The sequence below is a fragment of the Vigna umbellata genome, chromosome 6 (assembly GCF_029865625.1).
Source record: "Vigna umbellata cultivar VRB3 chromosome 6, Vumbellata_1.0, whole genome shotgun sequence".
NCBI classification, from domain to species: domain Eukaryota; kingdom Viridiplantae; phylum Streptophyta; class Magnoliopsida; order Fabales; family Fabaceae; genus Vigna; species Vigna umbellata.
The window spans coordinates 8,601,356-8,623,875 of NC_142170.1; the positions used below are offsets into that span (position 1 = coordinate 8,601,356).

General features: G+C 27.6%; 2 protein-coding genes across 2 annotated transcripts; both read right to left on the reverse strand.

Annotated features, from left to right (window-relative positions):
- Nucleotides 1-1,336: 1,336 nt before the first annotated feature.
- LOC124837994 (transcription factor MYB4-like) lies at nucleotides 1,337-4,976 on the reverse strand. The gene is made up of 3 exons (XM_047313494.2): nucleotides 4,643-4,976; nucleotides 3,757-3,886; nucleotides 1,337-2,066 (listed from the first exon to the last, which is right to left on the reverse strand). The coding sequence occupies exons 1-3, from the start codon at nucleotides 4,773-4,775 to the stop codon at nucleotides 1,646-1,648; spliced, it is 684 nt and encodes a 227-aa protein (XP_047169450.1). The 5' UTR covers nucleotides 4,776-4,976; the 3' UTR covers nucleotides 1,337-1,645.
- Nucleotides 4,977-18,578: 13,602 nt separating this feature from the next.
- LOC148196744 (uncharacterized) lies at nucleotides 18,579-19,195 on the reverse strand. Its single transcript, XM_088093503.1, has 4 exons — nucleotides 19,089-19,195; nucleotides 18,944-19,019; nucleotides 18,758-18,853; nucleotides 18,579-18,674 (listed from the first exon to the last, which is right to left on the reverse strand). Exons 1-4 carry the CDS (start codon nucleotides 19,193-19,195, stop codon nucleotides 18,579-18,581), a joined length of 375 nt encoding a protein of 124 aa, XP_087949629.1.
- Nucleotides 19,196-22,520: the final 3,325 nt, after the last annotated feature.

A 22,520-nucleotide genomic window follows, 5' to 3' on the forward strand; every position in this document is an offset into this window, starting at 1 on the left:
TATTATCATATTCATTTATTGTGCATAGCAAATCTATCCAACTTTGATTCATTGTTATTTGTAAAATCCAATACCTTTACTTTTAAGTGGAGTTAAGAAACAGTCAAACATGCATTCTAATTTATGAACTCAACTCTACCAAACCACAACATAAACAATTAATCAATGAATTTAGTTCAATACGCCTTCCTTCAAAGTATGTAAGAGACTAATATTTCTTTCCTAAATAGAATTTTGCCTATAATTTGATTTTCAAAAAATCAACACCTCTCACGTTGGATTCAACAAAAAAAAAACAAGATAGCGAGACACCTATTGGAATCTATACCCCAAAGTTTAAACTTAACCAGGTATACTTTTGCTAAATATCAATTATTTTTAAATAAAATATATTTTCTAATAGGAGAAATCTGTTATTACCTTATGCATGAAAATAACCATTGAATGTTATGCCAATTTAAGCAACTTCTGTTATGTATTAGAGATTACATTTATAATTAGGAAAATGATACTTGAACAACCATTTTTGACAACATTTAGACACGCGCACACGTGTCAAAATCTGAGTGGTCCAGTTGGAAAAATTAAATGAAAATGGACCACTCAGATTTTGACACGTGTGCGCGTGTCTAAATGTTGTCAAAAATGGTTGTTCAAGTGTCATTTTCCTTATAATTAAGACTTTTTAGCATAATAAAATGTCGGCGTCTCGACAAAATTGGGACGTTAAAACTTGTCTATCATTTGTCTTCTTCACCCGTACTCTGATTGAATTTATTATTTCCACTGTTTACTTTTAAATATCATATGTATGATTGATGACTTAAGCTTTTAGGACGTACTAATTATTAAACTCTCAGTATCACATGTATCGATATATATGTATATATATATATATATATATATATATATATATATATATATATATATATATAATTTTTTAAAATTCAATATAAAATACTACGTATAAAATTTATCGATAAAATCTTGTTAGCATATAATTTATATGTGGATTTCAGTCCTAAATCATGTTAATAACAGATAAATCCACGGGTAAATAAATATCCATATTACCTACAAGGAGTAAGAACGTATGGATTCTTTGAAGAAAAAAAAAATTCAAAGATAATCGCACATTTCTTATACTACTGGATTTTGACAGTAGCTAATACTGACTTTTTTTTTCCTTTTTACGATACATGACGGTTTCATTAAAGATGATATATATATATTCAACACTTGTTACTTTTTTATCTTTCTTCTTTATCAAATGTATCATCTATAGTATATAATTTTTTTTCTCATATGTAGCATGTTGAATATTTATGGTAAATTTTTCTTTTGTATATACCTAACAGGTTTGGAAATCTCTGAGGTGGGTCCAACGGAAAGGTAGAAAGAGTAACTTGCGGTCTTACTAGATTTGATATGAAAATCTCATTATACTTAGCATATGAAATATCAAATACAAACCCAATCTCTCTGTACATGGATCTAAATCAACCGTGGAGATGTTGAAGTAAAGTATTTACGCACCACTGTTCCTTATCTTATTGTGGTCACCAAATATAGTTACAATCACACATGATCACACATAAGGAGTATAAACAGGGTAGAATAGTCCCATATGGCACCGCAAACCTTCTCACCATTGGAATAAACCCTCACATTCCTGTAGGAACAGCTCATTCTGGTTCCAAATTTCAACTTCGTACATAGGACTGAAGTAAACGGGTTCCGACTCGGGTGGGACATAGGAGTTGTCAACTAAATAAGGTTCTGTCCAGAAATCTACAGACAGAGGCTCCGTGTATGCATCCAAACCAGAAAGACCATCATAACTTTCATCATTTGTGGCGGTTGCTGCTGCAGCCGAAGCAGCAACAGAAGTATCGCTTGTTGTGTTGAGGTCACTGTAGTTCTCTGATAAGGTCTCCAGTGACTCGGAAATAACGGCTTCTGTTCCAACAGAATTTTGTTGAAATCGCTTCTTGAGGACGGTGTGCCAGTGGTTTTTTATCTCGTTATCACTCCTCCCTGGCAATTCAGCAGCAATTGTTGACCACCTTCACAACCACGAAATTACTGATTTCAAACCCAAGCTCAGCACACCACATAATAATTTTCGTACTGAAATTAATGACCCTAGTTCAAACACACCACACAATAACATGTATTCAAATATTGTTTTATCAGTCCTTCTCACGCTCTTAATTTCGAAAAGAATTGTGTCTGGTACTACTTTTCACACAGTTTTGGTCTCCGTTTCGCTTATCATTCAAACTCTAATAAATTTTGCTTTATTAATTATTCAGATATTTTATAAAGACGTGTCTTTCAGCACAAAGTCTTATGATCGGTCTATTTTGTGCCCATCTATTTTTGAAAATATTATAATATAACAAGCCCTATAGTTGAAGTGTTTCAAAAGCTTTAGTTATATCATAATTCATAATTTCATTGGCTAAGTAGACAATAACTTTAAGTTCTCCAATAAGACTAAGAGGAACTGAAGCAATTATTCAAACTTAATCGTCACAGAACTATTTTACATTATCCATCATAAAAAATCGTTCTCAAAACTATTTTTACTAATATGATAACATAAAGTTTTATGTATTATAAATCTAATATTATAAATATATATATATATATATATATATATATATATATATATATTAATTAAATTCTTATTACAGATTAATAAACCATGTTTTTTATATTATATTACTGGGTGACGTTAGACGTGTGAGGTCAGCTTAGATTTTCTTATAGCATACATAAAATTTTCTTTTTGTAACAAAGTTGAACATGTAAATTGCAACATAACCACATAATTATGTCTTTTGGACTTGAGACTGGTTTTTACTATTTTAATATTAAACATGGACATTTATTTTTAGGTTGTTGATTCTGGACCTCCAATTTCAAAAAATATTCTTATGGATTATATTTTACTTCGTTGGATTTCAAAATCCGATAAAAAAAATTTTTTTATCGAATTTCAAAATTTATCGAAAGATTTTTCAAAAACTTCATCAGATTTCAAAATCTGATAAAAAAATTCTTCATCAAATTTCAAAATTCAACGAAGAAAAAATCCTTAATCGGATTCAAAATCTGATTAAACTATAGATGAGTGTAGAGCTTTTTGAATTATAGAAGGTAATTGTGAATTTTTAAAAAATTTTGGAAATGCAGATGAAATGATTGGAGGTGTAGGATAAAATAACCTTATTTTTATAAAAGAAGTTATAAAATATATCTAGTATATAAGCAATATAAATAAAGTTATCATAAATAAACTGTATTTTATATTTATAAAAATTAGTTTAAATTCTTACATAAGATTACTTTTAACTATTGAAAATTTTTCTAAAAATTACTGATTTTTTTAAAAAAAGATAATAGATTAAAAACGTATAGGGTTAATAAAATCGTACTTTCAAAATTAACATGCATGAAGTCTAGTTTGGGATAGTTTAGAAACAAATTAATAGATTACGGGATAATATACATATAATTGAGTGACAAAATATAATTGAGTGAGTGAGGTGAGTAAGAGTTCAACTCTTAAAATCTAGGTCAATTTATGATATACGGCAGATTGAATCCTATATTAAACTTACAATGCGACTGGGAATGGTGTAATCGGATTCATGAGAATGTGTTCAGCTTTTTGCGCGACCAAAGTGAACTTTGAGTAGTGCAAACTCAGAAGAAACAGTAGTACCAGACCCAGTAATTTATACATACCTATTACCAAGCTTTCCGTGAAGTCTCACAATGGTTTCTTCTTCCTCATCACTAAAATTCCCTCTTTTCACATCTGGCCTTAGGTAGTTCAGCCATCTCAGTCTGCAACTCTTTCCACACCTTGCAAGACCTAAAAATCAACATGGTTAGAGCTATAAATCCAGCATGACTCAGAGACAAAGTAGAAAATCTCTCAGGTATTATTTTTGTGTGTACTATATATGTGTGTGTTTGTAAATGTATGTATGTGTGTATATATATATATATATATATATATATATATATATATATATATATATAATATGAAACCAATGAAGTTTGAAACTCGTGAACCCAAAAACTCATGAATATTATTCAAATAACTTCACCATTAATTAGGTCCGCGATGATGGATTATGGACTAGATGTTATTTTTGTGTGTGTAATATACAATGACAACAATCAAGTTTGAACCTAAAAACTGGTGAAATTATTCAAATAAATTGACCATTAGATCACAACAGTGGATTCACAAGGTTTGATACCGAAAGAAGTTAGAGCTGTGTATCTGAAGGAGACTGATTGAGCTAAGGTATATACATATACTGTTAACATCATATGTTAACATCATATATCTTGGCTTAAGAAACAATTACAGATGAAACCATGTACTTTGTAAACATTTACATACATATAATTTATTTGCAGAAGAAAAAACAACAGGTGGATTCAAGACTAATTGATAGAGCTTTTTGGGCATTCAAAATAAAACGAGAAGCTTGAGCTTAAAAACTCTTGAAAATTTGGCAAATGACTTCCCCATTAGGTCAACAATATTGGGTTGAAGAGTAATGTTGTGTAGAAGAAAGTATAAAATGTAAGCTTAGAGTAGTAGGAATGCATGTACCTGCATACTTGGGGAGCAGGCGCCAATTCCAGTGGCCATACCTGGTAACATAAGCGATCAACTTCTTGTCTTCCTCCTGTGTCCATGATCCTTTTTTGAGACCATTTTTGTCGCAACAAGGGGTTCTCACCATGTCTGCAGGGTGTAGCTGTTTGTTTCCAATATGCTTGTGACTCTGTCTATGGTTTCGTGGACTGTGATCTTCAACTTAAACCTAAGACTGGGAAACAGAAGAAGCAACGGACAAAGACTTAGTTTACTATTTTCTTCGCTTCTCACCAGAAAATCTGGAGTCTTTTCTCCTCTCCTATATAGCAGCGTTCACAAGTGAACGTGTTCCACGATCACAACGTAATGATATAATTCGGGAAAAGACATATTTTCGTACCAAGATAATTTAGTAATATAAAACCGAGTAGAAGTGATGGAAGGAAAAATGAAATGATAGAAAGTAATTATGAGTAAGGAAATCTAATTATTATATAATACTGAAAATAAACGCACTCTTTTTTTTATAATAATAAAAATAATAAAATTATTATTATTATTAATATAATTATTATCATAATTATTAAATTAAAATCATTTTTGTAATTTTATTGTAAATAGTTTTTATTTGATTTTTATTTTGTAATTAAAAATAGTTAAGCTTAAACAATTTCAAATAAAAATTGATTAAATTTAAAAAATCGGTCACTTAAAAAATAAAATTGAAAATATAAATATTTTAATTTAAACAAAATTTTTATTTAAAGAGTAAAATTGGAAAATAAATATAAAAAAAATAATCTTTATAGATATGATTGACTTTATAAGTATATTTATATTTCTAAACAATTATCGGATTTTATTCATGATCTTGATTATTTTATTTTAGCTTTTCCTTTCGGGTATTTTTTTTCCTTGTGAGATATTTAGATACATTTTCAATAATAGAATAAAGTAATTTACACTGTTTTTAAGATAAAAATAAAGTAAAAAAATTTATTGGAGGCGAAAAGAAAACACATTCTGTTAGTTTATTAGGAATAAAACCTAATTTGAATCTAAATATACTAACATAAGCCATAATAAATCTAAAAGCAAGACCAAAATTTATTTTCAAGAGATAAAGAGATGCGAGCTATACTAGTAGTCCATGTATTATGCTAATAGTTCATGTTGTTTTGGCTTAAATACGATGCAATACAAATATATTAGAGTATAGAAAAATGATCCTTGATGTTTTATATTAGTTTGTATAGAGCACATATTAAGTTTAATGGTTGATTAGCATGATCAGATTTTATCATAGGATTATCGCTGGAAAAATACAAAGTGAGTAATTTTTAGACTTTAATCACTTTTAATTATAATGGAGTATTATTTGAACCAAGTTAAGATAATATTATTTGAAACATAACAACAATTATCTATAGAGTATTATTTAGATTACAACATTCTGGAGTAACCATTTCTAATTAAGATCAAGAATTTTCTTAATGCTATCTCTTTTTTTTTCTCATTACCTTTTTTTTTTCCATTCACTAGTACAAAACATTGTATAACGTTGGTATTTTTTATCTTTCACGTCGAATTCAAAGTTGACGTCATATCAGTAGACGTTAAATTGATGTCGAATTTAGAAAAGTGTAGTATCAACAACAAACAACATCAACAAACAACATCAACAAACAACATCAACAAACAAGTTCAATCAAACAACAACAACAAATAACTTCAACCAAACAACAACAAAAAACAAGTTCAATTAAACAACAACAAAAAACAAGTTTAACAAATAAGTTCTTCAAAACGAAAACGAAAACTAAGCTTCAAAAGGTGGGTTCGTCGGAATAAAGTGTTGTCATCGGTGAGAAAGAAAGCAGAATGTGCCTATGAAGTACAAGAACACGAAAATATTTTGTCAAAACAAACGAAAATTATACCTTAAGCAGTTAATTAACATGCATTTTTATCATATGAAAGAAAGATTACATGTGATGGCTGTCAAATTTCGTTCGAGAAAAGTTTGAGTAGAGAAAAATGTCTTGCGTGCTAAGATAAAGTGAATGAATTATCAATCTCCCACTCAATTTTCATTGAATTCACTAACATTTTGACGTCTAACGCTAGGGCATTCGACGTTTTATAACATTTTGACGTCTAAATCTAGGGCATTCGACGTCATACGTAAGTATATTTTCACCTCTGGGCCAAACATTTTTGCAAAATTTATCCAATAGGATGTCATACTTCTAAATATTCGTCATCTTATAACAAATTGACGTCGAATTACAGTTTTAAACGACGTCTAATAATTGCATTTATTTACAAAAATGCCACCGGTCATTTTTAACGTTGGCTACTCCACGGTTGGACATTGAACGCGTGACATTATACGTTGTTTTTATACTAGTGATTTGTATATTTTGTATTACAAGCAACTCTTTCTACTTTTCATTTTCCCCCTTTTTCTTTATATTTGTTTGACCCTGATTCTTACCTCTTGAAAATAGATCTACCATATTATAGTGGATTATTTTCATTTGAGTAAGTATCTTTTCACTCTAAGAATCTTTTAATTCCTTTTTTATTTCTAGTGTTTAAGCTTGTTGCTACTTTATTCAGTTGAGAAAAATGATCCTTTCAAACATTGTCACTGTCATCATCATTGGTTTTGTTGTTTAGACCAACGACACCACTATTCTACTCATGTTTAACAATTACTCCACTAGCGACCACTGTTGTTAGACTCGCCTAAGTTTTTAGATCAATAACTTTTGTCGTGATCAGGTGTCGTTGGATTTCTTTAACTATTTTAGGATTGTTTTTCCCTTGGTAACTATTTTAACTTTCTACTAATACATATGTCCTCTTCTATTGGTCATGTGTCATCTAATTCTTCATGACAACCTGATATTTTTAACTAATGTCTCAAATGGTACATGAATCGTCAAAACTCTAGTTTCACTACTTATGTTGTGCACATTTCAACTCTCTTTTGCTATTTGTTTTGGACTCAAGTGCCACATATCACATTACTAGTAATAAATCATTTTTCCTTTCTTTTCCTTCCATTACCACAACCAATGGGTCTCGACTCTCCTCACATGATGTTGGTACCATTCATATTTTATTCATTCCTTATCCATTTATAATGTTATTTACGTTCTTGAGTTTTCATTTAACTTATTATCCCTTAGTTGTCTCATTTGTTCCCTTGATTGTATTATCTTAATTACCAAAGATTTTTTTTTTGTTTCTCGAACAAAATTTTGAGTTAGATAATTGGCGCTAGATACGGGTCTATTGAACTTTATTATCTTTAAACATCTGCACATGTTGAATCAATAATGGATTCTCCTCCTTTAATTCATGTTCAACTAGGTCATCCTAGTCTTGCTAAGATATAGGAGCTTGTTTCAAGTTTGTCTAAGTTATCCAATTTTTCTTATGAGTTGTGTCAATTAGAAAAAGTACAATCATAGCTCTTTCCTTAAATGTGTCTCACAATGTGCTAAATCTCTTTTTGCCTTAGTTCATTTTGAAATTTGGGAACAAGTCATGTTAAGACAAATTTAGGATTTTAGTATTTTGTCACTTTTATTGCTAACTATTCAAGATGTTTTCAATGAAAAATCTTTCTAAGTTGTTTTCTATGTTTCAAACATTTTATAATGAAAGTAAAATTCAATTTGGAAATTTTGTTCAAACTTTACCCATGAATATCTTTCTCATATGTTTTTTAAATTTTATGGCTTATCATGGCATTCTTTATCTAACCTCATGTGTTACTAGTTCTGACATTTCCTTTTCAATCACTCTGGTTAGTCATTTTCTCAATTCCCCATGTGTAGATCATCTAAATTTATTCATTCATATGTTAAAGTATATTAAAATATCTCTTGGGAAAGTTTGATATATGGTCACAATAATCGTATTAAACTTATCTACATTTTAGATATTAATTGGACAAAATCTCCTTATGATAGAATGTCCACTTTTGAATATTATGTCTTCATTAGTGATAACTTGATTTGTTGGAAGAACAAGAAATAAAGTGTTGTGACAAGATCTACTACATAATAGAGTATAAAGTTATGGACTCAATCAATAGCGAACTTGTTAGACTTAAACAATTACTTAAAGAGTTGCAATCTATAGGTGTCACTTAAATTAAATTTATATGTAACAATCAACTCTTCATATTAGCTTTAATCCTATATTTAATTAAAGAACCAAACACATTCAAGTTGATTGTCATTTTATGTAATAAAAAAAATCATATATGAAGACATCATCAAGACTAAGTTTGTTAACTCAAGTAATTAATTAATAGATATTTTCACTAAATCTTTATGGGCTATAATTAATTATATTTGTAAAAAAACTTATGTACCAGTGTAAATATATTTAAGATGTTATTAGATATTGTTAGTTATAATATTGTGTTAGTTTTAAATGTAACGAGTTTCGATCCAAGTGTTTATATTTTTCTATTTATAGATACATAATCATATGTGATCAATACACATTGAAAAATAATACTTTGGCAAAAATAATTTTTTTTATATTCATTTGCACTATCCTTTCTTATTTTCTATTTTTTTCTTTCTTAGAAAAGTAAAAAATGTATTTATGATCATTTTACTCTGTGTCAAATAAATGTAGAAGTATGTTAAGGTTATTATTCATACACATTAGCAAGTAATTCTATGTCGCTCTCTTATTTTAATAAGGACAAACTATAGGTTTAAATTGATATTAAAATGAATAACTAAGTTCATGCACATATAAGTTTAGGAATTGTTTGAGCCATTTTAATGTTAGATAGTATTTTTTTTTTCTTAATTAAGAAATTGTGCGTGTGAATATAGAAAGTCATTATATATTGAGATTTAAAACTTGGTAGAAGAATTAGATTTCAGTTTTATGGAATTGAAGAATGTTTGTATTTCATTGAAAATAATGAATCTTATTGAAATTGTTATTGAATATTGAATAGTCCATTTGATTTGAATTTTTTGGAATAAAATAATTGGGCCATAATTTAATTGTGCAGTATAAAGTTGTTGGAATAGAGAAAATGGTTGTTTAATCCTGTAAGTAACTTTAGAGAATTGTGCAGAAATGTTGGTTTAGAATAATTCACTTAGCGACGAATAATTTCGCTTAACAAATTTTAAAGTGAGAACAATTAATTAAATTCTTTTAGCGAATGTTGATTTTAATAAACAATAAATGAGTCAAAGACCAAATAGACAATTTTAGTCAACAAAATGACTCTAACCCAAGTATAACCTTAGTTATACAAAACAATTTTTTTTGTGTTTTTTGTATCTAGCTTTCTTAACATTCTTTCATTAAAATTTAGTTAGTTAACTTTAATTGTATATTGTCATGTATATTGATGACACGTTGGATTATGTATGTGGACATGCATATAGAGAATATTTCAAATGATAGATTTAATTGAATTATTGTATGTTAGATTTGATGGTTTGAGCCACTTTCCTACTAGGATATGCTAACTCAACTTGTATATTATATGTATTAAGTACATATGTCTATATTTAATAGAGATGTCCAAGTTTTATTGAGTTTGTTTATATTTTATAAATTAAGACCTCAAATGATAAGAAGACGAAGAAGAAGCGTTTATTAGTTTAAATTTATCTTTACTTAATAATATTTAAAGTGTTTAAAAAATATTAGGTGTTGGTTTCTCGTAATATATTTAATATGTCTTTCAAACTATATGAGTTGATGATTATATTTATTTATTTCATACTTATATCCATGTGTTTGATGTATAGTAAAGTAGTGAATTAAATAGAGAAATTTTTTTTCTTATATTAATCTGTATATAACTTGATTGTGAGATTTATATATAATTGTGTTTGATAGTTTAACCTTGTTATTTGAAATGTTGTATATGTTATATGAGAGGTCTACAAATTCAGGAATTGAATAAGAGTTAGTAGATATTATAAATATTTATTTTTTCCAAACAATATATAGAGAGAGAATAAGTGAGTGAGTGTAAATATTATTTAGAAGTACTTTTAGTTTTGTAAGTCATTTATTAATAATACAACAACATATTATACGTATGGAGATTATAATTATATGAAATTTTACATTGAGTTTATCCCAGCTCAACTTATTTATGATTTATAAATTAGAAAGTTATGATTAATTTATTTATATGAGGAAAAAAATGTTGTTATACAATTGATTATGAATTTTTAGATCATCAAAATAAATTAGAATATGTACAAGAATACACTTACTAAAAAAAATTAAATTGATCTCTCAACATAAGTTATTGCATGATGTGAAATGTCATCATGCATAATTGAATGTAGAATGGTACTATTCCATACTCCATATTCGTGTGAACATCGATGATTGATGTTGGAAGACTAATACTACTATTCCACCTATAATTGCGTCGCAATATAATTGTCCCACATCCCCATTTGTAGACTCGTCCACCTTGTTACTTAATATTATGCTATTTTTTTCCTATTTTATCCATAAAATTTAACATAATTTAAATTAAATACGTTTTACAATTTGAAGATAAACTCGTGTTTGAAAAAAAAATATTGATGTGTAGTGGATAAGAATCATAAATTTCAAATAAATTATTTATTTAAACAATCATATATATGTTATACAAAACTCAACGCAACTATAAGTCATTTTATTTTATAAGAAAAAAGGAATAAAAAATGTAATATGATATGTAAACCAAATTATTGAATATTTTTCCAATTAAATAAAACGGAAAATGACTAATGTATCGTTACTTAACAAACTACATAACCGACACAAGTTGACAGTTGCATTTCAATTGCTTTAAAAGAAATGTAATGATATAAAAAAATAGAATTAAATATGTTTTTAGTTTCTAAACTATGAAGCGAATTTAATTTTAGTCTCTCTATTAAATTAGGGTACATTTCTAAATAAGTATTAAATATTTCGCTTATAATACTATAAGAAAAGTATTGCTTTAGTAGGATAAATTTTATTCAGATATATATTTTTTAATTACAAAAAAAATAAAGAAAAAAAATTCCTTTTTAACTCTAATTATATAAGGATAATCATAATTACGGTCGAGCACACATAATATCACATAATATCTATTCTGTATGTGATTCGTAAAAAAAAAAATATACCCTTATTCATTATTTATTGAATATTCGTTTAAAAAATACTTATGAATTTTCTAATACTTATAGATATGTACATAAATTTAAAAAGATATATTTTATAATTTTTTAAAAATAAAATTAAAAAATATAAAATAAAATATAAATTTAATTTAATTTAATAAAATATAAATTTAATTTTTAATTTTATTTAAATTTTAATTAATAAAATATAAATTAAATTTTAACTTTAATTTTTGTGTGTAATGAATACGTATGAGTATGTAATATATACAACCATTTAAAATGAATATTAAAATATTTTCTTATTTAGACAGACACTCCTAACTGAAAGGATGTTCCACATAGCTTTAATTCTCATAAGTTACACTAACTCTCTATCTGCCTGGACATAGAAAATTCCCATCAACCATCAAAATACATCCTAACAATCTTAAAATAACAGTTATTTATTTTAGCATTTTAACGCCATACAAATTTAAAACTCTGCAAATTTCTTAAAAAAAATTAACTTACTTTGTCAATTTCCTTATGTTAATTCTCAATTTGAGCATTATTGTGTTCAGTTAAAAAAAAAATACAAAGTTACAAAAGTGAAACAAAACAACAGCCAACATGAAGTAGAACTCAACTTATTGAAATGAAGCTGAATCGATTTCTCACAATCCTATGTTGGCAATTTCCTCCTCTTCATTCTCAATTTGGGCATTAGTGTGTTTGCTTATCTTCGCTGTTTCACTAAAGGATAATGATACTTTAAGAACATTTTTTTGATAATATTTTAACACTATCTACGTGTCATTATGTGATTGCTCCAAAATTATTCCACAATCAATAATAATAATCATAAACACCAATATAGACCAATCACAGAATGACACGTAGACAATGTTAAAATGTTATCAAAAAAATGTTATAAAAATATCATTATCCTTCACTGAAACACAAGTTGAGCTTGATTACACTCTAGCAGTGTCGTCCTGTTCCATATGAGACAACAACGGCTTAGTAAAAAAGAAAACAGTTAAGGAATTGCTAACATTATTTGTTACAAAAGAAAATATAGGAAAAATTGTTTAAAGAAAAAGTTAGTATGTAAAACTATAATTTTTTAATTTGAAACCGGAAATCCCTAAGAATCCTATAATGTTTATCATAAAGGTATTGGTTATAAGAGTGTCAAAGCGGATCTTGGTAAATAGATATACTAACTCACAAAATTTAGTAGTTGGGCTAACTTTTTTAATTAAAAATTAAAATAATAGAATTTTAAATTGTTAAGTTATATTATTTTTGAGTTATATTATTAATATTATTTAAATTGAATTTATTTAGATTTTAATTAAAAAATTATTCATGAAAAAAAATTGTAATTAAACGAGTCACTAAGTTAATCTATTTCTATTTAATCTAACAACTTGTGATAAGTTCAATTAAATTTAAACTTTTAAGACTTCTTAGTAAATGAATTAGATTAAGTTATTTTATTGATACTCTTAAATTTTCATAATTTATTTTATTAAAAATTATCACCTATTACAACTCAAACACTTAATTCATTATCCACGTGTACACTGAATCCAATCTAAACTAAAAGTATTCTTCTTTTGTCTTATCATCATTTTATCACTTCAAATTTTATAAATTTTTTTAACCAAAATATTAAAATAATGAGTTGTCACAACTTGCATATTTAAATTTTATAATTATCAAGATATTTAAAATAATTCTTTCAATATTTTTAAATTCTATGATAATTTTTAATTAAAATATAAAACTTGATTTTAACAATTATGAAAATATTTATTATAATTAAATATTTTCACATTTTCAATTTTAGAAAAAGATTTATATTACAATACAATCTCCATCCTTAGTCTTTCAATAAAAAGGCATGTGACATTCAATTAATTTATTATGCATTTTTAATTGTTATTGAATATTATGTTTTAAATATATTCTTATTTTTATAATTTGGTGTGCTTTTAGTTAAAAGTTTGGTCCTTGTTAATACATTTAAAAAACAAAACATTCTTTATCTAATAAATTGTAAATAAAATTATACAATATTGTTATTATTTTAAGAAGGCTTAATATCCTATTTTGTCCCTAGTTTCGCTCGAAAATGTCAAATTAGTCCATCCTTCAAAAAATGCGTCAATTACGTCCTCACTTAATAAAATTTGCATCAATGAAATCCCTTCCGTTAGATCCGTACAAACGACGTTACTTAATAAGAGAGAAAAATAATTAACGCCGTTTGTACAGATTTAACGGAAGGGATTTCATTGATGCAAATTTTATTAAGTGAGGACGTAATTGACTCATTTTTTAAAGGATGGACTAATTTGACATTTTCGAGCGAAACTTGGGACAAAATAGGATATTAAGCCTTTTAAGAAATAGCTAAGATGTCAAATTGTCACCACATGTGTCTTAAACTTTTACATTTAACAAAAATCCAATTAAAATAATTTTGTAATAAAATATTATCTTAAATAGTATTTATATTCAACTAATAAAGATAATTATAATAATGTTTATAATTTAATATTATTCTAATAAGTTCAAAAGCACTTTTTTTATATAATAATATTTGTAAGGGCCTGTAAATTTAATAAAAGAGCCTTTGGGCCTTAGGTGGGGTAGTCAAGCCCATCAGATCAAAGGCACATGACCTTAGCAGGGGTCTTTCTCCTAAGTTAGCTTTCCACTCTGCCAACTTTTTCATTCTCTCTCTAAAAACTCATCTTCTAAATATTGCTCTACCTTCTCTCTAAAATATCACCCTGTTGAACCTTCAATTTTTGAATAAGTGGTGCTCAAACGTTTATCTGAGGAGCACTATTTAGATAATCCCTGTCAAGTAAACTGTTAAGTTTTCAGGTAAGGGGAGCTAATTAAGTGGTGCTCATGTATCTTCCCACTATTTTCTTTTATTTCAAAAATACTCTACACATCTCCACTATTTTCTTTTATTTCAAAAATACCCTACACCTTCCCACTATATTCAACAATCTTTCTCTTTCTCTTTCCACATTAATGGAGCATTTACATGACTCAAACTTAAACTTGTGATATATTGCAAAATTTTATTTACACTTCTCCTTAAATAAGTTTGATTCAATCTTATTTTCACTATTCAATATATTTTTTTTTTCTTCAAATTACTTAATAAATAGTAAAATTTTGTTCTAAATTTCTAGAAAAATGTTTATATATATGTGTGTTTTTTTTACATTTAATATCTATAATTTTTAACATTATATTATGTTTTAACTTACCGACATGCTTGACTCAAATAACTTGAATAAAGTATTTAATTTATTAGATAAATAATATAAAAATATTATTAAATATTTAAAATATAAAATAAAAGTTATTTGTTAAAGATTTGGAATTTATTTAGTTCTTTCGTATTATAAATATAATAATAATAATAATAATAATAATCTATTATTTACTATTAATATTATTATGTTTATTATTTTGTATTTGCTTCTAACTTTTAAGTTTATAAAATGAAAGTGGTAGAAGCACTAATATTGAAGTTTCCTCTGAATTTTATATATTGAAGTTTCCTCTAAGCCATATGAATGCTCCATTAGGGTATTTTTGGAATAAAAAAAATAGTGGAAATGTGTAAAGTATTTTTGGAATAAAAAAAATAATGGGGAGGTGTAGAGTATTTTTGGAATAAAAAAAATAGTGGGGAGATGTAGAAGCACTTGGGTGGTGGAGGGAGCAACACCTAAGTTATTAATGTTAGGCATGTGCTTAAGTTATTATAATTGGGCCAATGGTTTGGGCAATAAACAACTAATAAATTAATTAAAGATATTGATAATTGATTACAGCATAAAGAAATTGTTTATGAATAACATACCGAATTTAAAGATAAGTTCATTTTATTGGACCTATGCCAGTTTAGAGTCCATAAAATAACTTATAAATAGAAGGCTAAGCCGCAAAGGTACCCTTCCACTTGGCTCGGACGGGAAGAAGTTGAAGTAGGAGGTTTAGAAGTCAAAGAACAAGAAAGACGATAACAAAAAGGTATGTCTCTTGACCCTCACAATTATATACAAAAACACAAAGTAAAATTTCAAAAGTATAAATTAAAGTTAAAATCAAATTAAAATTAAAATACAAAATTATTATAACATTTTAATTAATAAATAATTTATATTTCATGATAAAAATATATTAAAGTAATTTATCAAAATTAAAATAAATTTATTTATTTTTTATTACTTTAAAAGTATATAATATATATTAATATTGTGTGATTTTTTCAAAACTTTTCTTTCACAATCGATTGTGGGTTTTTATGATAATCAGTTACGGGAATTTCCAAAACCTTTCTCATACATTTAATAAGAGTTAAAAGAAATTACCTTATTTTTTTTCATATAAGCTTTGGAATTTGAATTTTATGTCTTTTTATTTATTAAATAGAGTCTGGCATCTTTTCTTGTAACGAAGATAAATAATAATAAGGATAATTTGCTTGTATAAATATATATCCCAATCTATAACATGGGAGTAGATTTTGTATCCCAGTTATGCAATAAAATATATTTCTCGAGATAAAAAAAATATTGATAATGAAAAGAAAAAGAAGACATTTTTGTTAAAACCTTGTTTAACTAAAGAAAAAAGTTAGATTTTTGAAAAGGAAAAAGACTTAGCTTTATGAACTTTGAGACAGTGCAAGTTGGAGACATTTAGCGACATCCACATGCGAAAAGAAAAGAAAGTCGAGGATGATGTTTAATGGTTGAGAGCTTGAATTTCCTCTGATAGAAAGAGGAAGATGAGCAGAAAATAAATGGAGAAAGAAAGAAAAAAACAAAGATCCCCAAACAGATTCTCTGGCGTGAAAAACATAATTCGATATTGAATAAGACAGGCACAGGCATATTTTGTGTGGTCTGTGTGGATTTATAAGTCAAACGGGTGGAAAACCAGGGGCAACTACTTTTCATTATAATCAATCCTTATACAAAAGTTAACATTTTGATGCATCACGCTTAAACCATATGTATCACTCCCCCTGTTCAACTTCATTTTTTATTTTTAATGTTCTTCTTTTAATATATATTTTTTCTGCTAATCATTAGAATTATGTATGCTTGTATCCCTTAACTTACTGTTAAAAATAAATCAATCCATTTTTGAAACTTTAATTTAATTTAATCTCTCAATTTGAAAAATATATAAATTTAATTTTTTTAACCAAATTAAATTTATTTAACGTTTTAAAAATGTTTCATGTAGTATTTCAGTTATTTATATAATTTGATATATTTTTGTTTTAATATTAGTTAAAAAATATATTTAAAACGTTAAATAAATTTAACAAAAGTTAAAACAAAACTAAATTCATACAATTTTAAAAATAAAAAACTAATTTAATTTAAAATTTTAAAAAATACTAATTTCATTTTTTACTCAAAATTAAATATCAAAATAATATTTAATTCTTAATGTATGGTTGGTGTTACCTCACATTTAACGAGGTGAAAATTATAAGCATGTCAAGTGTGTGACAGCTTTTTATCAATTTTGTATTAGACATATTTTCAATATGTGGATAGAGATCAATTTTAAGATGTAAAATATTGCATAAGTATTTACTTCTCCCCTTGTATTCCCCTCCATCCAGCATGATTTATGTTTTCGTAAGGATTTATGTTTTTATTAAAATACAAAATAATTTGAAATTATAATTAAGTTTAATTTTAATTTAATTAATAACGCGGTATATGCGGGTCTAGATTTATATGAGTGGTGAAGCAAGTGAACACAAGATTAGTTGACTTTGAACTTTAGGTTAGTGTCAAAGTTGGTCGAAATGAACGTAAGAGAGGTGAGCTTAGTATATGGAAGATTACATAAAGATATTAGAAAATTTCATTTCTAATTAATTACATCAAATCGATTCTTCTTCCCTCTTACTAGTATGTTTTATGTTATTCATTCACTTTTAAACTTCAGAATATCAAGATATCTCTCATCTTAGGTTTTGTTCTAGGCAAACTTGTTTTCCTTATTCCTTCTTCAAATTTTATTCTACTTCTCAGAAGAAAGTCATGCATGTGCAGACATTATTGTAGAAAAAGAGGGTTCTTTAGGTTTGGGCTTAGCATGATCATTTTAAGATAATGGTTGAACCAAGTGACTGACGATTGTTTTAGGTGTTTTCACTAGTACAGCGAAGGGAAACGACAATAGTTATTTTTTAATATACGCTTCGGTTTTAGAACCACGACATATACGGACGAGGTAAAAAGGTCTGAGACTTTTGGCCGCAGTTCCAACCGAGGTGATATCCTGAAGGATACTGCCTCAGCTCTTCAGCAACCGAAGTAGTAAAGAAGAGAGAAACAGAAACGAGGGGAGGGAGGGTTATTACCTCGGTTCAACCGAGGTAATAACGTGGGATATGATAGCGGTTCTAGCTTGAACCATGGCCAAAGCCCTATTTTTTTTTAAATCACGTGCACCCAATGGCTTCGGTTGTGGCTGAACCAAGGCCATAGGAAGACTTTCTACCTCGGTTTTGGCCACAATCGCGGCCTATTCTCCTACAATTGTTTTAATAGCAGGTCTGTTTTTGTGATATCCACTATCACAAAAACAGACCTGCATATCAAACAATATCATAACAACACAGATTTAACACAATAGACAATATTTACATCACATAATGTACAAAGTCTAATAACTATAAATCAACATGTTCTGATGTATTTTAAATATAATAACTATGAACTATTATATAATCTAACTAAATGTTTTGCAATTGCCTTCTTCAAGAATGTAAGTGACTTCTCAAGAATTGGAGTAGGAGTCTTGAATCTCTGCACAAGACAATTGATATTAATTAGTGTATATGAATTCCAAATGTTGGAGAAAATCAAGATTCATTAAATTTAAATATTACCGTTTCTCGGCCTCTTGTGATATGGGCACGAATAATGTAGGTCATCCAATACATTACATAGTATTCGCACTCATATGACTCACTCTGTCTGTTACACTACAATATATCATCACAATTGTAAATAGTTAGTGAAAATCATTATAACAAAACAACTATAAGAAAGTATGGCTTTAGCATATGTCAAACCTTGAGAGCAATCCATGCAAGCTTTCTACTGTTAATAGTTGATCTCCCAACCAACATCATACTTGCTGAAATAGAACTATATATAAAAAAAAAGGTTTTAGCATTCATTATATAACAAAGAAAGTCCAAACATTGAGGTTCTTACCAATCAACTGCTTGTCTGAGATTTTTGGGAGGAGACTTGTGCAATGAGCAAAACCACAAAGCATAGCTCTTTAGTACGAAAATAACAAGTAGTTGCCAATGATGCATGAAATTGATAATAACTTAATTATTATATATATTAAAATCACATATGGAACTTTATTAAGTTAACAAAACTTCACTTGAGTATAATACCTATTTTGGTCCCAATTTTGGTTGGGAATATTAAAAATGGTCCCAATTTTTTTTCCTGTTTAATGTTGTCCTAAAGAATGTAATTTGTGTTCAATTTGGTCCTTTCTGCAAACGCCGTTTAAATCGTTAACGGCCAGATGTCCAGATGTGTAATTACAGAGTGAAATCGTTGACACATCATCATCTTCTCCACAGAAACCCTAGTTCCCTAACCTAGCCAATGTCGCCATCAACTCTAGTTCTCTAATTTGGGTTGCGTTCAACTTTCTCGCATTCAAACAGTTCACACAAAGACATTTAAATTTCACTTCATCATCACTTCTACCCTCATTACGTTGCACAAGTTGTATAAATTCCTCTACCCCTCTCTCATACTCAACATTAATGCGTGGTAAATTAATCCAATTTCGATCCATACGTAAATATTTTGAAATATTCTACAAAATTATAATACAAAAATTAATTTTGTAGTGAACATTTAACAACAAATTAAGGTTAATTCAATTCAATCATATAATCATACAATTAATAAACATTGAAATAATCACATATTGAACATAACAAATATTAAAATAACATTGTAAAATTAAAAAAATAAACTTTAAAATCATACCATCATATAAAATTATACGATCATAGAAAAATTTTCAATTCTAAATATTATACACATATTATATAATCATCCAATCACATTCAATCACACAATCATACAAAATTATATAATCTTATTAAAAAGTAAACTTTAAAAATTAATATAAGAACATTATAGTGTGAAAAGCCAATAACAAAGAACAACCCGCGATCCAAAAGGTAGAAAATTGAACTCGGCAAAATTCAAACATACAACAATATACAAAAAAATATTAGTTTTAGAAACAAAATCAAACATCAAAACGCCAAAAAAAAAATAAAAAAAAATGAAAATTTACCTCTAAGGAGGAGAATAAAAAAAAACAAATCAAAACGACGTTTAGAACGATTTTGATCGGTTAAAAAGCTTCCTAAACGTTGACGATGGCCACAGGAACAACCAAAATCAAGATTAAATGGTGAAAAACGCAAGAAAATGGCAAAGAAGGCACGGAGCACAGTGGTCTCGAGAGGGAACGCAGAGAAACTGTTTCTCTCGAGGAAGACGACATTGTTCGTCTCCTGTTTTCTTTTTTTTAACCTACGAAAGGATATTACCTCGGTTCTCAGTAAAACCGCGGTAATATTAGGGATATGGCCTCGGTTACCCACACAACCGAGGCCTATTCTCTTAAAAAAAAATTCAAAATCAATATGAAATGGCAATTTTGAAACTTTTTAAAACCTTTTTGCCGCGGTTCCCCGCCAAACTGAGGTCAAATCCTCCTTTAAAAATTAAATTTTACTTAAATATTTAGATTTTGCTCATATCAGGGTCTTTGGCCATATCCCTGACGGTCTAACTGCTATTAATTAATGTATGACTGCAAACGTCGAATGTTAGAATTTTGGCAAGGGTCTATGGCTGCGGTTCTGAGGGGAACCGCAACCATATCTCTTGCATAGGGATTTTCAATAACCAGCGGACTAGACTGTCAGATTCATGCAGGGGTTTATGGTTGTGGTTCTGCAGACAACCGCGGCCATATCTCCTACAAGAATTTTCAATAACCAACATACTGGACTGTCAGATTCTTGCAGGGGTTTTTGGCAGCAGGTGTCTGCATAGCCGCGACTATATATCCTTTTTGGCATCGGTTCAGTTGCAACCGAGGCCTATACTATCGAGAAAATTTCAAAAATGCTATCGCGTCATTTTATGCTTTGGTTTCTGGTGAACCGATGCATAACATATGCGGTAATATTCCATTTTTTTACTAGTGTTTGGTTAATAATATGTTGTTTGTCTATGATAATTTGAGTGTGGGTGTTGAATTATGATATCTGCATGATAAATTTTGAGAATGCAGTTGGATAATTAAACTGTGGATTTAATGAATTAAAGTTTAAATGTGTTATGGAAAGATAATAATGATATTGGGTTAAAGGCTTAAAATTTTACTTGAGATAGGTTGGAGCAAACATATTATATCCTGGAAATTAAGTTGATTTAACGCCTTATTAGTATCAGTGTAGTAAAACTATCTTATAAATTAATGAGTATTAATTATTGTTTAAGAATTGTCTTAGTTCTCTCTAATTTTCTAAATGTTATGATTTTGAAATGGTATTCTATGACACAAATGTCATTTTGTCGAGTCGAGATGTGAGAAAAAAAATTAATATCTTGGTTAAAATAATTCCTCAATATATTGTTGTGAAATGTTTTAATCTTTAATCTAGTGTATGATAAATGTTATGGAATGTAATGATAAAAGGTTGTTGTGTGAAATGACGTGAGATAAGACTATTAAAGTAGTGGATTACATATAGAAGTTGTTAGGTTTTCAATGTTATGATTATATTAGTATTGTGTAAGTATATAGTTAAAAAGTCATTATTGCAATAAAATATCCAAATTTTACTAATAATCTAAATTATATAAATGGAAATATTTGATAGAAAAAACTTATGATTTTTTTTTACCATAATTTGATAATGTGGATTACCAATTAGAATGAAAAATGTGATTTTGATGCTTGGATATATCATTATCATATATTAGTGTAATCTTTGAAGAAAAAATAAATCTCAATACCATCTTTTAGAACTTTGTTCGAATCTTATAATTGGGTTGATATCTTTGATGAGTCAAGAAATACATTTGTGGCAAGTAAAGAGCTAATGAGTGGTTTGGTTTATACATAAAATTTAGTTAATTTAAAAAAAAAGGTTAAAAATTTTACTATAAAAATTAGTTTTTTAAAAAGGTTAAATTACTATAAAAATTAATTAAAAAAAGTTATTGTCTATCTTTTTGTTTTCGTCGAACGATTCAAAGTGAGTTATTTTCTCAACTTATTAGATTATAAAAGCTGAAACTTGAAATAATAAAAACCTGTTTTAAAAAGTACTTTCCAAGTACCTTCATTTCATATACAAATATGTAAATTTTGTTACAACAAATTTAAAAATTGGAAATCAAGCTTCCAAAACTCACAAATACACTACAAAAGGTCATATAGCCCATATTCTCGGCATTTAAATAAGGGCCGTTTCTTCGCACCTTTTTTTTATTCCTGCACCCCTATATATTTCAATCTCCCCATTTTATCCTTTATAAATATTTTATTAAAATCCTAATTTTTCATTCTTTGTTTTTTCTTGC

Excerpts from the sequence above, each read along its gene's own strand:
- LOC124837994 (XM_047313494.2), bottom strand. The coding sequence starts at position 4,775 with ATGGTGAGAACCCCTTGTTGCGACAAAAATGGTCTCAAAAAAGGATCA. Across the intron at positions 3,887-4,642 it reads CCTGCTCCCCAAGTATGCAG|GTCTTGCAAGGTGTGGAAAG; the intron begins GTACATGCATTC and ends GTTGATTTTTAG. Across the intron at positions 2,067-3,756 it reads CACGGAAAGCTTGGTAATAG|GTGGTCAACAATTGCTGCTG; the intron begins GTATGTATAAAT and ends GTGGTTGTGAAG.
- LOC148196744 (XM_088093503.1), bottom strand. The coding sequence starts at position 19,195 with ATGCATCATTGGCAACTACTTGTTATTTTCGTACTAAAGAGCTATGCT. Across the intron at positions 19,020-19,088 it reads CTCAGACAAGCAGTTGATTG|TTCTATTTCAGCAAGTATGA; the intron begins GTAAGAACCTCA and ends TTTTATATATAG. Across the intron at positions 18,854-18,943 it reads TTGCATGGATTGCTCTCAAG|TGTAACAGACAGAGTGAGTC; the intron begins GTTTGACATATG and ends GATATATTGTAG.